Source organism: Erigeron canadensis, chromosome 1 (assembly GCF_010389155.1).
Source record: "Erigeron canadensis isolate Cc75 chromosome 1, C_canadensis_v1, whole genome shotgun sequence".
Lineage (NCBI taxonomy): Eukaryota > Viridiplantae > Streptophyta > Magnoliopsida > Asterales > Asteraceae > Erigeron > Erigeron canadensis.
Window position 1 is genome coordinate 53913986 of NC_057761.1, and position 14356 is coordinate 53928341.

At 35.0% G+C, this 14356-nt stretch overlaps 2 protein-coding genes across 2 annotated transcripts; both read left to right on the forward strand.

Annotated features, from left to right (window-relative positions):
* Positions 1 to 1425: 1425 nt before the first annotated feature.
* On the forward strand, positions 1426 to 10003 carry LOC122585122 (WD repeat-containing protein 3). Its single transcript, XM_043757221.1, has 12 exons — positions 1426 to 1718; positions 2346 to 2561; positions 5720 to 6862; positions 7019 to 7141; positions 7611 to 7792; positions 7875 to 8106; positions 8505 to 8714; positions 8800 to 8928; positions 9026 to 9094; positions 9276 to 9398; positions 9523 to 9573; positions 9655 to 10003. The coding sequence occupies exons 1-12, from the start codon at positions 1479 to 1481 to the stop codon at positions 9820 to 9822; spliced, it is 2886 nt and encodes a 961-aa protein (XP_043613156.1). The 5' UTR covers positions 1426 to 1478; the 3' UTR covers positions 9823 to 10003.
* A 764-nt stretch (positions 10004 to 10767) lies between these two features.
* LOC122584825 lies at positions 10768 to 14010 on the forward strand. The gene is made up of 6 exons (XM_043756889.1): positions 10768 to 11085; positions 11965 to 12184; positions 12277 to 12346; positions 12438 to 12531; positions 13167 to 13261; positions 13688 to 14010. Exons 1-6 carry the CDS (start codon positions 10944 to 10946, stop codon positions 13793 to 13795), a joined length of 729 nt encoding a protein of 242 aa, XP_043612824.1. The 5' UTR covers positions 10768 to 10943; the 3' UTR covers positions 13796 to 14010.
* The last annotated feature ends 346 nt before the right edge of the window (positions 14011 to 14356 follow it).

Below are 14356 nucleotides of genomic sequence, written 5' to 3' on the forward strand. Positions count from 1 at the left end.
CCAAATTGTTAGTGGACTGGTCACAAACTTAAAATATGATGGTCGACAACTTAAAGTATGGACAACATATGGTAGAAACTAGAAAGTATTATGATATCAACTTATCATTCATATTTTGCTAATGATTTTCACTTTGAGGTCTAGACTTTTTTGATTCCTTATTATTATTGGTATTTTTGGATTCAACATATTTTACTTTTGACCCAAGTACCCAACATTAATTAAGAATTCAAGATACATTTAGGACATAAATCGGTCTTCTATCATACATCTAAAAATTATTTAAATCGTATTTGGATTTTGGATGATTGGAGATCAAATTCTGCAAGTGGATTGTACAGTTATACAGTATAGGGCTATAGGTTGCTTAAATAATTGGCCCAAAGGAGCTTTTATATCACTTTCTTGGTCCACTAACTAATAGTAGTAAACTAGTAACCTAACCATATGGACCGTGTCGAAGAATTAAATGATCACGAATCGTTAACGATACACTTACTAAATCATTTTCTCAATTGGTTAAGAAACTATAAAACTTGTTATAGTTTTTAGCAGTGCCAAGGGTTTTTAAATTTAAAACAACAATAATAAACATCTAAAAAGATTTACACGCACAACTTTATGATGTTAATTATATTTTAGTGTCTTATTTTAGTAATTGCATAAAATCTTCAAATTCTCAACAAATTTTGGCTACGGACTTGGTTTTTTGATAAAGGAGGATTGGATAATCACATTTGATTATATGTGAATAAGCACAAGTGAAAATAAACATTTCATATGTGCATGCTCATAAACGTTCATAGATCATCTTGACTAATCTAAGATTGTAAAATGCGCCCGCCAGCCCATAAAGTCTATTTTAAAACAATAGGAAAAATAACTATTTTTGTCTTTTACCCAATCCAATTTGTTGTCACTCTACTGTATTGTTTAGTTAATTTAAAGGTGAAAAGGAGAGGAGAGAGAAGAGGAAAACAACTACACTTCCCCTACTAATCCTCTCCACTCCTTAATTTTCCACACTTAAAAAAATCTTAAAAATGCATTTTATAATTTTTCCGCTCTCCTATCTTTTCTTTTCCATCCTTAGATAAACTAAACGATACAGTTAGTGCGGATTCTCCCCTACAATGAAATTCTCAAATTCGTCACTCTTTGTAACTGAAAACTCCATTCAAAACAATAATTATTTTTTTTTTCCTGATAAATAACAACAATATAAAAGAAGTTGTAGCATGCGTTATGTATGAACAGTAGAACAAGTAAACAAATGCGAATTGGGCCTCAACTAAGTTTGTAACTTGGAAGTACAAGTTCATCTAATGTTTGAATAAGCCCAAACAAAAAATGCAACCGGTCAATAAAAAAAGAGTCAAACAGATTTTCCCCAAAAAAATAAAAACCCTAATAACAATAAAACCGTTAAACCCTAGTCAGCGGCCTGTCCACTAAAACCCTCTCCCGAAGTTCTCGCAATGGTGAAATCGTATCTCCGATACGAACCGGCGGCGGCGTTCGGTGTAATTACTTCAATTGACTCTAACATCACTTTCGATACTTCCGGCAAACATTTACTAGCCCCGGCGCTTGAAAAGATCGCTGTTTGGCATATCCGTCAAGGCGTTTGCGCCAAAACACTTTCGCCGTCAACTCAAACTCGTGGTCCGTCTATCGCCGTTACGTCTATTGCAGCTGTTCCATCTTCTTCTTCTCTGGTGATTACTTACTTGTAAATTACATATATTATTTCTATTCAAATGTGTACCTGTTTTAATTAATAAATTTGGTTCTATGCTTTTATTATCTGTTTGGTTATTTACACTTTTGAACTATTATGTATAAATGGATTGCTTAGAGGCCATGTTGTGTTCTTGATCTCGAAACGAGTGGTAATGTTCTCCGGAACATGAATACGAAACATCTGTTCGAATTGATAAAGATGATATATCTGCCATTCTACTACAAGTTTTACCTATTCAATAGGAAAAGAAATACCATACCCTGATGAAACCCTTAAAAATTTAGCAAACAAAGAAAATAGATTGTCAAATTTAGGCTATAGTGTGTACCTTTTTTACTACATGTGGAGAACTCGAATAGAATGATAAGTTTGTCGACTTTGTTTGTTAAAATATGACGATGTGTTTTCGTCTTAACTCTTTTGTTTTGCTGAGCATTTCTACTTCTTTTTTCAACTTAATGTGGTGAGGGACAGTGTGACAGTGTGCACCTGTTTATAGGTATGGCCATATGGTATTCTTTGGCTGTTGTACTATCTTTTCTGTGAAAAATGATTAAGCTTGAACTCTTTGTGTGTATTGTTTTCTATTTTTCTATCACAGATAGCTAGTGGGAATGCTGATGGAAGTATAAGAATTTGGGATTATGAGAGAGGAACCTGCGAGACCACATTGAATGGGCACAAAGGGGCTACTACAGTTCTGCGGTTTAACAAGTCAGGATCATTACTTGCTTCCGGAAGCAAAGACAATGACATTGTTTTATGGGATGTTATTGGTGAAGTTGGACTTTTTCGACTACGTGGCCATCGTGACCAGGTATATATTTTTAAGGGCAAGTTGCATATAATAACAATGTACTTTATTTCAATTTATGCTTTAGATAACTTTATTTAGAAAGCAGCAACCAGTCGTCATTTTATTTCATTTCAAACGATTAACTCTCATTCTTTCACACAATAAAGCAACATAATTTGAGATTTATTACTACAAAAGTTAAGGTATATAATGTTAGGAACAACCCTTAGCCGTAGCACAACGTAAGCAATTAAATAAGAAGATTAAACAGAAAAATAAAGAGATAAACGACTCAAGAATTTAATGTGGTTCGGCCCCAGTGGGGGGCCTAGTCCACCGGCTGCAACTAGATTATATTATTGATGCTCTGAACCATTTGATTACAATTACATATGAGGGATATATATAGATGATAGATTAGGGTTAATAACTCGGTGAACAAGTTAGGCTTGAACGACCTACTAATCATCCAATAGACAAGCCCATATAGCTAGGACTTGAAACCCAACAATCTCCCACTTGAAGGCCTTGCGATAAACTTCAGCCCGTTATTCAAGCAAACAATATCCCAGTCAAACAGTAACTTCTGTAATCTTCGGATGAGAGAAATCCTCCAAGCCTCCGGTTCCAAGAACAGACTAACATTTCAAAACGTAAGTTTTCCAAGTCTTTGCTCTCCATGAACAAGCTAAGATTTCAATAAAAACAGGGACAGAAGTATTCACAGGTCCAGCTAAGAACAAACCAAACTTCAATCCATGCATCCCAAGTGTACCCTAGTTGCAGCGGCCCTTTTCATCGGTCACCTGAAAGGCCCATTGAAGCTGTAAATCACTAAATCGCTCCAATACAGTCAGACACAACTGACTCAGTCATGGCAAAGATAACCTATGACTCATCCTCAATCTCAACCTGCCCCTACTGATATGAAATACCGGATCCAGAGACTTCCGAGGAACAACACTCTCCACTAGCGGTAGCATCACATGGGAAATTTCATTCGGAACCTTGGTCTTCAGAACTAAACGTCTATTTTAACACATGTCAACATACTCGTGCTCCCACTGTTACAAAATCCCGTCCAAGTTCAAACCTCCGAATACGCTCGAACTAATTACCTGAAAGTCCAGGAGTCCTCTACCGCGCACCAGACTTGTATAACTCTCGAATCCGCGAGCCAAGACTTTTCTCCGAAAGTAGGTTCAATTCTTCTGGTAGCGTAGTAATCTGCACACTCCAAAAGTCTAAACAATAGACCAATGCTTGATTACAGTAGGTAAAATGAAGCAAACCAGAATCTGTAGAAAGAGTCTTCACTGCCTTCCAATGAGTCTCAATACATCAACCTAGACACATTCTCATAAGTAGAATTTTATCAACCTCGGGCAACTCTAAACCTTGAGCACCTCATGCAACCTCACAAGTCAACTACGCACATCTCCCACTGTCCCTGTTATTCAAACCCATGCTAAACCAGACTTCATGAGACAAACCTCCACTCGTATTCAACCAGCAAAAACCTTCACCCAATACCAGTGAAAGATCCAATCAAAAAGTCAAAGCACCGATCAAACTGAACAAGGAATAACATCCACAGTTCCAGACCAATTAATAGCAAACGATCAATAACAGCAGTAGAGAAAACAAGCGATGACTTGACTAACTTTTTTCACTCTTGTCAACACTAGCAACCCGGAACAGGAATACTCAAAATACAAAGCACTCTAAACCTGCTAGCTCTATTTTCTTCAAAACCAGTACCATATCCAACAAAAACAGTCCAACCCAAAACCCCTGTATATACCCGGTCGAACAAAGGCTTAACCCTAATCAACCTAATACCTTGTTTCAATGGACTAACTTCAAAGGATGGTACTTATCTTCTTTTCTTTTTTAATCAATCAAGGTAATATCACATCAACAAACTTAGTAACAACCACCCACAAAAACCACATCCTAATCGTGAACCAGAATAATCCGAGATACAACTCAAACAATAAACTGAACAGAGACCGTACCTCAACCTCTAATTAATGACGAACAAGAATGTCACGGTGGTAGCCAAGAACAGTAGCCAATACCTCTCGAACAAGAAAACCCAAAACAGTGCTTTTATTATCTCCCAATCAATCAACAACACCAAATAAACTCAAAAGACAGAAACCCTAATAGAGTTACAATCGGCGGAAGCTGACAGCAGCAGAGACGGTTGCAACAGCGGCGGCGGACAGGAGGCTGTTTGATGATGAAACAACGGCGGAACAGCAGCAAAAAAAAAAAAACTGCAAACCAGACCCAACACAGATTGAAACAGGAAGAACAAACAGTAGCAGAAGCAGTGAAATAGGTCCTGAATACTGCTGTAAAACTGCAGCAACAACAGCTAATAACTACCTCAAACAGCTGCAAATAACAGCAGCAAAATAGCAGCAGCAGCGAACAAGGGTAATAACCCTAAACGCGTACAGCAGCTAGCTAGAACAGATCCGAACAGCCTTGCTCTTAAGAACCCTAATTGCAGTTGAATCAAACAGCAGCAACTCTGTTGGTTGACTGAAAAACGGTGAACAATAGAAAGTCTGAAACAAACCCTAATCGTGAATAACCAACTGCCATGAACAAAGACAATCGTATCAAACAGATGCTAATCTCTGATACCACTTGTTAGGAACAGGCCTTAGCCGTAGCACACAACGGAAGCAATTAAACAAGAAGATAAAACAGAAAAATAAAGAGATAATCGACACAAGAATTTAACGTGGTTCGGCCCCAGTGGGGGGCCTAGTCCACTGGTTGCAACTAGATTTTATTATTGATGCTCTGAACTATTTGATTACAATTACATATGAGGGATATATATAGATGACAGATTAGGGTGAATAACTTTGTGAACAAGTTAGGCTTGAACGGGCCTACTAATCATCCAATAGACAAGCCCATATAGCTAGGACTTCAAACCCAACATATAATGATCGAGAATCATAAGTTGGTTGCTAATTTTTCATAAGTAATTTTTAAATTGGCCTAATTCAAAAATAGATCAAAAGGTAAATTGCAAAATATTTTGACAGAGCAAAAGTAAATTGCAAATTATTTAAGACCCGAAATGCATCATTCAGTTACTTCTTCTGTTATTTAAAGTGTACATTTCTTTGCTTACGTTTGTTTTTGGAATGCAGGTTACTGATCTCGCTTTCTTGGATTCTGGTAAAAAACTTGTTAGTGCATCTAAGGACAAGTTTTTAAGGGTTTGGGATCTTGACACCCAACATTGTACACAAATAATTGGTGGTCATCACAGTGAAATTTGGTCCATCGATGTTGATGCTGATCAGAGATATTTAGTGACTGGATCAGCTGATTCAGAGCTCAGATTTTATACCATAAAACATGAAATTACAGATGGTCAATCTGTATCGAAAACTAGTCCAACTGATACTGATGGTAGAGATTCATCTGTTGAAAGCAAATGGGAAAGTTTGAAGTTTTTTGGTGAAATCCAACGACAAAGCAAAGATCGTGTTGCAACAGTTAGATTTAACAAGTCTGGCAACCTTCTAGCTTGTCAAGTTGCAGGGAAGACAGTGGAGATATATCGTGTATTGGATGAGACAGAAGCGAAACGTAAAGCAAAAAGAAGAACAAATCGAAAAAAAGAAAGGAAATCATCTAAAACAATTGACGCTGCCAATAGTGGAAACATAGACAATGAATTAAAAGATGATGGAAACCTGACCATGGTTACAGTCCCTGATGTATTTAAGCTTTTGGAGACTCTTAGAGCTAACAAGAAAATATGTTCTATGTCATTCTCTCCCGTTACGTCCAAAAAGTCGCTAGATACTTTAGCATTGTCGTTAAACAACAATTTGCTGGAGGTGTATTCAATAGATAGCAGCTCAACCCCAAAAACAAGTGCTAGCAGCTCTATTTCAAAATCAAGTGCAATTGAGCTTCAAGGTCATCGTTCTGATGTTAGAAGTGTTACGCTTAGCTCAGACAGCACACTTTTAATGTCAACAAGTCATAATGCTGTGAAGATTTGGAATCCAAGTACTGGTTCTTGTCTTCGAACTATCGATTCAGGATATGGGCTATGTAGTTTGTTTGTTCCTGGTAACAAGTATGCTGTAATTGGCACAAAAAGCGGGGATCTTGAAATTATTGACGTGAGAAGTAGCACTACTGTTGAAGTAGTGAAAGCTCATACGGGCTCTGTTCAATCAATTGTTCCCACACCAGATGGTGGCGGTTTTGTCACTGGGAGCATAGATCGTGATATTAAGTTTTGGGAGTATGAAACCACAAAAGTTCCTGGTCAGGTGTGTTTATTAATACCGTTAGTATGAAATTGTCTTATATACTTAAGATCATACCTTTCGAGTTTTAACATTTTAAATTTTCTATGAAATTTGTTTTTTTTAATTTAATTTATTTTATTTAATATCATTTGTTTCTATGCTTTCTTGGGTTGTCAGGATTTGGTGAATCTTACAGTGACCAATGTGAGGACATTACCAATGAATGATGATGTTATAGTGGTTTCTGTGAGCCCTGATGGGAGGCATATAGCGGCCGCATTATTGGATTGCACTGTGAAGGTCAGATATATTTCTTTGACCTATTATTTATGCATGGTTTGCCATATGGCTGTTTACTTGTGACCTTATTATTGTTTTATAATGCAAATCATAATGTATTAAAAGATACATGTCACTAGAAGTAAATAGTGAGTTAGATCTTCTTTCATCTGGGGTACAAGTAAGACTTGTATCGACATTCTGGCACGAAAAAAGGCATAAATATCGGAACTTCATGGCGCATGAATACACGTTGAAGGGCACCCTTGGTGTACATCTAGCTTTAGTTTGAAGATATCTTGATTTCTTTTCTTATTCTTGTAGTTTTAAACCAAATTTACATCAATATTTCATTAAAGCTTTTCAAATATGAACTCAAAGGTTTTCATTCATTTGTTACATGTGGATCTTACTTTGTTTTCAGCTTGTTTGATTATATTATTCTCCGTATAAGTTTCATTTTGCTAATTATCTGATGGAAAACTTTCAGGTCTTCTACATGGATACTCTGAAATTTTTCCTTACATTGTATGGTCACAAGCTTCCAGTATTGTGTATGGATATGTCATCTGATGGGGATCTTATTGTTACTGGTTCTGCTGACAAAAACTTGAAAATATGGGGTTTGGACTTTGGTGACTGTCACAAGTCTATATTTGCACATGCCGATAGGTACTTTTGTAGTATTGAAATGTATCATCATCCCTCAATTCAATTTTTGAGAAATTTTAACTTGATTTCATGACTATGGCAGTGTAACAGCAGTGAAGTTTGTTCAGAACACCCATTACATGTTCAGTGTCGGGAAAGACCGGCTGGTAAAATACTGGGATGCTGATAAATTTGAGTTACTTTTAACCCTAGAAGGCCATCATGCTGAAGTTTGGTGTGTCTCTATCAGTCACCGTGGTGATTTTCTTGTCACAGGGTCTCATGATCGATCAATTCGACGTTGGGACCGTACTGAAGAACCCTTTTTTCTCGAGGTACATCCAAGACTACTTCTGTAATTTAGATTTTTAGAAGTGGCAATTTCAACACAATTACTTAAGAATGGGTTGCATCTTGTCTCAAATGGGTCATATCTGAAAATTTTGCTGAAAGATGAACAAGTCAAATGTTTCAAGTTGTTTTAAGAGTCGCACATGGTTATTTTTTTAATGCATACAACTTTTTACATTTATTTTCTTTAAAGTTCATTATTGCTAAAACTATGTTGTTTTTGTAATCTGAATAAACATCACAGTTTTTAACAAGAAATGGTTCAAATAGACAAGATACCGTTTGCAGATCAACCCATTCAATCTGTTTTGACATCATGCATTCACATTTCGATTCGGGCTCAGATCTGCATTTACATAATGTTAAATTTAATATTTTGCAGGAAGAGAAAGAGAAGAGATTGGAAGAAATGTTTGAGGCTGACCTTGACAACTCCTTAGAAAACAGATATTTGCCTCAGCAAGAACTTCCAGAGGAGGGGGCTGTAGCTGTAGCTGGAAAAAAAACTCAAGAAACTTTATCAGCAACTGATTCAATTATTGAAGCATTAGATATTGCAGTAGAAGAATTGAAACGAATTGCTGAACACGAGGTCTGTATTTTTCTGTTTTTTATATATCCTAAATATTTGAATTCAGTATATTATTTTTAAGTGGTTGATGCTTTACAAATATCAGGCGGAAAAGAGGAGGGGAAAAACTGCAGAGTTTCGATCTAATATTATTATGCTGGGGCTTTCTCCATCCGAGTATATCCTCCTAGCAGTCTCAAAAGTTCATACGAATGACCTTGAGCAGACGTTATTGGTAAGCGAGTAATTGTTTTTCTTGTATTTCTACCTTTACATTTTACATTTATGAGAATATATTGGAGTCCCATGAATATTCATGTCTTGTTTTGCAGGCTCTGCCATTTGCAGATGCTTTGAATCTTTTATCATATTTAAAAGAGTGGTCCTCGAATCCTGATAAGGTCAGGCAGTATATTGTTACTATATTTAAATTTTGATTGTATGCTTTGTTGTGAATATAACTTACTTCAGTAGCCTCTTTTAAGTGAACAAGTTACACAAACAGTTGTTCACACTAACATAATATCTGATCAAAGTTTCTCGCATTTTGACTTGTTTTGGCAACTTTAAAACTATCTGCAGGTTGAGCTGGTTTGCAGGATCGCCACGGTGTTACTGCAGTTGCATCATAATCAGCTTGTTGCTACCACAAGCTCCAGACCTGTTCTGGCTGTGTTGAGAGATATACTTCATGCTAGAGTTAAGGTAAAAAAATATATAATCCGAATGAACATGAATCCGTTGTTTTGTTGCTTAATTCTAGGCACAATTTAACAAAATCTTGCTTTAAGGTATCCCTATATATGAATGAGTTTTTTTTTTCTTTTAGGAATGCAAGGATACTCTTGGATTCAATCTGGCAGCTATGGATCACCTCAGGGTTTGTTTCTCTGTTCTTAAATATGTGTTTACTTTAAGTGATTAAGTTATTGAATAACTTATCTTTATTCACTTGTTCCAGCAATTAATGGCTTCAAAATCTGATGCACCTTTCCAAGATGCAAAGGAAAAATTACTCGAAATACGCTCACAGCAGTCGAAACGTGTTGAAGCAAGGGCAGACATGAAAAGTGAGAGGAGGAAGAAGAAGAAGAAGCAAAAGAAGGATGATGGGCACGTGTGGTCTTAATTTGCGGCTATGCTTTCCTATGATGGCCTGTGACAACTTTCATCCTTATGTTTGTTGTGACATAAATGTATAAAGTTTTAATTTAATTATATTCAACCAAATATTTTGTTGCCCCAAATTTTGTAGTTGGAGACAAGTCTGATGAGAAATTTATGAAAGTTACTTTGCGCCTTTTTGGACACTCATCTTTATCTTGTTTCTATGATCATATCCAATGCAAAGAAACATGGCTTATTGTACTAAGCACCGTCTTGGAAAATTTTGGTTCCTTGGGGATTTGTGAGTTTTGAACTAGTTCAAAAGTATGCAAGACTGATCTTTAGTTTAATGAATCATCAATATAAATGTTTCTCAATTTGGCATAATGAATATTTAACAGAAATGTAGATGATTATACCATCTGAATATCAGTTTGTGATAAGTGAGATGCTAAAATCGATGTGATGTAATTTGTTGAGATAATAGTTCAATGCTTGTATGAACTTTGGCAAAATCACGTTAAACATTATCTTAATCTTATATAAACATTTAGGCACTGTATATTTTTATTACATTTACATCAAATATATTTAATTTTTATATTACTTTGAATATTTCTAGTCTAAGATTGAACCTTATCTTTTAATCCAATAAAATTTTTCTTTTTACAATAGTTTAGGGAGTTTTTCACTTTTTGCCTTCTTCGTTTATGAGTGCATCAAAATGGGGGTGTAGCCATTTATCCGTTTGTCTTAAAAAAAAAAAATTTGTTTTAAAATAAACAAGAACTTTAAAAAACCAGAATTTTCAATTAAAAATTGAGGATTACTCCGTAATTTTTATGCCAGCGAACAATAATCATAAGACAGAAAGAATACTCAAACAAATTTTGTTAACAAATGATAGAAATAAGTCACGCTCCGCTATATTTGTTGATCAATAATCTTGATGAAACATATTACTTTAATTAAACAAAAATATATACAAGAAAGAAAAAGGTGCTCTATTGATCCAATGTGACCCATTCAAGAATCCAATTTTGTCGTTGTCAATTTGTACATATACATATATAATAGGGTTCCATTCATTCATTCATTGTTTTCTGATTGGAGGGTTATCAGGAACTGTAAATGTAAATAGGAATGGAGGTAAAGAAAGTGTATTGCAGAAAGAATAAAAGGCAAGTAGATGTAGATCATATACCAAAGTGTTATCAGCTTCCTAGAACCACCCCTTCTTCCAAACCCACAACTCAATTCGATTTTCCTGCCTCTTCCTTTCAAGGTTCTCTCTCTCTCTCTCTCTCTCTCTCTCTCTCTCTCTCTCTCTTTTAATCTCTTTCTTCAAGATTTCTGTTTTTCTATCTTATATATATAAATGTATTCTATATAGGAATTTATGTCTTGTGATTTGGTATATACATTGATTTATTGAAGCATTTACTTTTGCTCTTGATTTATGAATGTATGCAATAAAAAGTTCTGTTCTTTTACATGTTTGTCTAGGGTTAGGTTATTTCGAGTGACCCTTTTTTCATGAATTACAATGGTGATGTTTATATCAGTTTCTATATATATATGTGTGTGTGTGTGTGTCTAAAAATATGATGATCTATAATTCTTGGATACTTTTTTTTAGTAACCTTGAATCCGTAATAGTTGCGATTCCGTTAGACGAGAATTTGTGATGATAGACAATGTATGTTGATATACCTATGTTGAATGTTGAAATCATGGGAGTTTCGATTAAACGGTTGGTGTTTGGCACCTATCAATCTGTCTTAAGCCTTTATCATAAGATATTGAATGATTATGTATTTATGTACAATAATTAGAAAGGTCAATAGCTGCAAAAGTGATTGTGACAACTAATTTATTTATTGTAAAGAACAAAACTATGCAGCTCACACCATCTAGTTATGTCATACCTTTCTTGTCAGTTCTATAATCATATAACTTCCATAATCAAGAAATTACCTTATCGTATGTTACCGTTACGTATTCCACTGATATGTAGGACGTGAAAGGAAATACTGGATCTTAGTAGCTTACTTGTATTCATATTTGAATGATTTTAGGCTTCACCAAAACTACTTTTTTTTTTGTTTCATCTTCTGTTTCTAAGAAGTTACATATGTTTTGGTCTTACATGTGACAAATATAGAACTGGAGCCACGTAGCCGCAAAGAGATCGAATCAAGTGTCTCAGTGTTGTGTTCAGAAATGTCAAATGGCACCATAAGGGGTGCCAACGACCCGTCTTCTAGTGCATCCACTGAGCCTCAATATAGAAGGCGAAAAACATTGTTGAACGGCATGGTTAGTTTGGTCACGGATGCCAAGTTTTATGGGCAAAAAGCACTTGTTCAACCTTGCAGTAGCAGGTTCAAAACATACATCAATCTTAGTCTCTTTTTCATAATCTTGAATTTTGATATCTTAAAGTTTGTTTTTCTTCTTTGATATGGAAAAACAGAAAAGATGAAGATAAAGATGATACTTTGGATCTCACTCCTAATAGATCACAATTGACTGAAAGCTCTGAAGTAATAAGATCTCTACCTTGCATGATACTCAATTTGGTCTTTACTGTTTCACCATCCTCTAAATTTTAGGAACTTCATATTTTATATGTAGATGTTGCACTATAAGAAACCCCCTAAATCATGCAAGGAGTCATATGCTTCCGCGAAAGGAGTAGATGATGCGAATCACCATGACCAATTATCTGGTATGTGCTCAATTTTCTACAAAATGTAGGAAAATAAGATATGTTATTATTGAAGTAAGATTGGAGATAAATATACTTATGTTCCTTACAATTATCATATATCTATTGTGCTCTTTTTAATATATCTTTTCTACTCAAACATATGGTTATTTGCCATTTTTGTTTGTTCTTTGCTATTATCTACTAGCTTTGTCCTAAATGAGTGTTTTAGATATTTTGTCGTAGAGATAAGCAGTCTAGAGATAAATGTTTGCTGCTTGCATTGTTGGAGTAAAGTTTGTCTCTCATCATGCTAAAGACGAGGTTAAAATGTTAATTAGATTGAAGCGAACACCTAATGGCCCTTCCTTTTCTTTAGTTTCTTATCTAATTAAGTATAGTTACACCTAATGTCCATTCCTTTGTACAGTAGTACTAGTACCTCTTCTGTCCCATGATACATTGATACTTGTATAAGTTTCAGAAGACATGTATTTATGGAGTTTCCTATGAATCATGGTATAACAAATAATCTTGTTCGCTAAAATCAGTATCAATATCATTAAAATTGTAAAGATGACATGCTGTAATTTCTGCCGACGTGATTAGGTTGTTATCCTGTTCAAACATCTTATACTTATTTTGTGCTAATTCAGATAGGGGTGACTCATCAAGTTCTAGCAGAGTAGGAACTGGTTGGACAGGGAGAGCAAGAAGCAAGCGTGAAAGAAAAAGGAAAGTTCATTTTGATGTGAGTTAATGGGGTGCCTACAGTATTTCTTTGAGTTAGCCATATTTTTTCCTTATAAAAATTAAGTTAACCATTTTTCCCTTTTACTTATGAATGATATGATCCAGGCTATGTTATATACTTGTATCTCTAAACACTCAAACAAAGATAATTTACAGGGAAACAGGTCGAAAGTCTGAGATTTAAATACATAAAACCGTTTGAATCATTTGATTCTTTTGTTTGGGGTGTTATTAGAATAATATAATTTTGTTACCACAGCTTCGGGTCAATCTGAAGTACTAAAACTTACCTTTTTCACCTGCACATGTTTTTGACTCATTATCCAACCCATTTAATTTGCCACGTCTACTTCTTCTAAAATATTACGAGTAATATAGAAGATTGAACTGACATCTTTTTTTTTTCTTTTAAACCTCAATCTAGGAGGTGACTTGCCCGTTGTATACATCAAGGAAAGTCCGTAGATTCAAGATAATGCGTTCACTTGGACTTGCTGCACCAGTCGGATCTCCTTTCATTTCTTTGCAATGAGATCCAAGATGTCTCTCCAGCAATTGCAATTAATCCCTTTTTTGAAATTTTAATGTCCACATTTTGTTTCTTTTCAAGCCTACAGTAGTAATAAATTTCTCTATTGACCTATCATGAACACAAAGAATACAACATATATAGAGTATGTATAGCTGTGCATATTTCACTCGAGTTTGAGCTCTTATTCTATAAGAATCCATATTGAGTTTTTGGAAGATGAATACGTATGAAACGGTAGGATGGATTACTTGCACTTCGAACATATTGTCCACAATTTGTTCAAGTATGGGTAAAGTTTCGTTATGTAATTTCCTAAATGTGGACAGTTGGCAAAAGATGAAAATTACTTGGTGATTTTAGGATCATAGGCGGATAGGCCATTTAATGTGATTGTGATTTACTTTGAGATAATAAAGGGATTTTTCGTGTTAAACTTTAGAGAGAATTTCATATTTCCCTTTAGGAACATATATAAATATCAAATATACCCAAATCAATTTTGAAATATCACATATCCCTTTTTAAATATAAAATATAATATTTCCCCAAATCACAATTTTA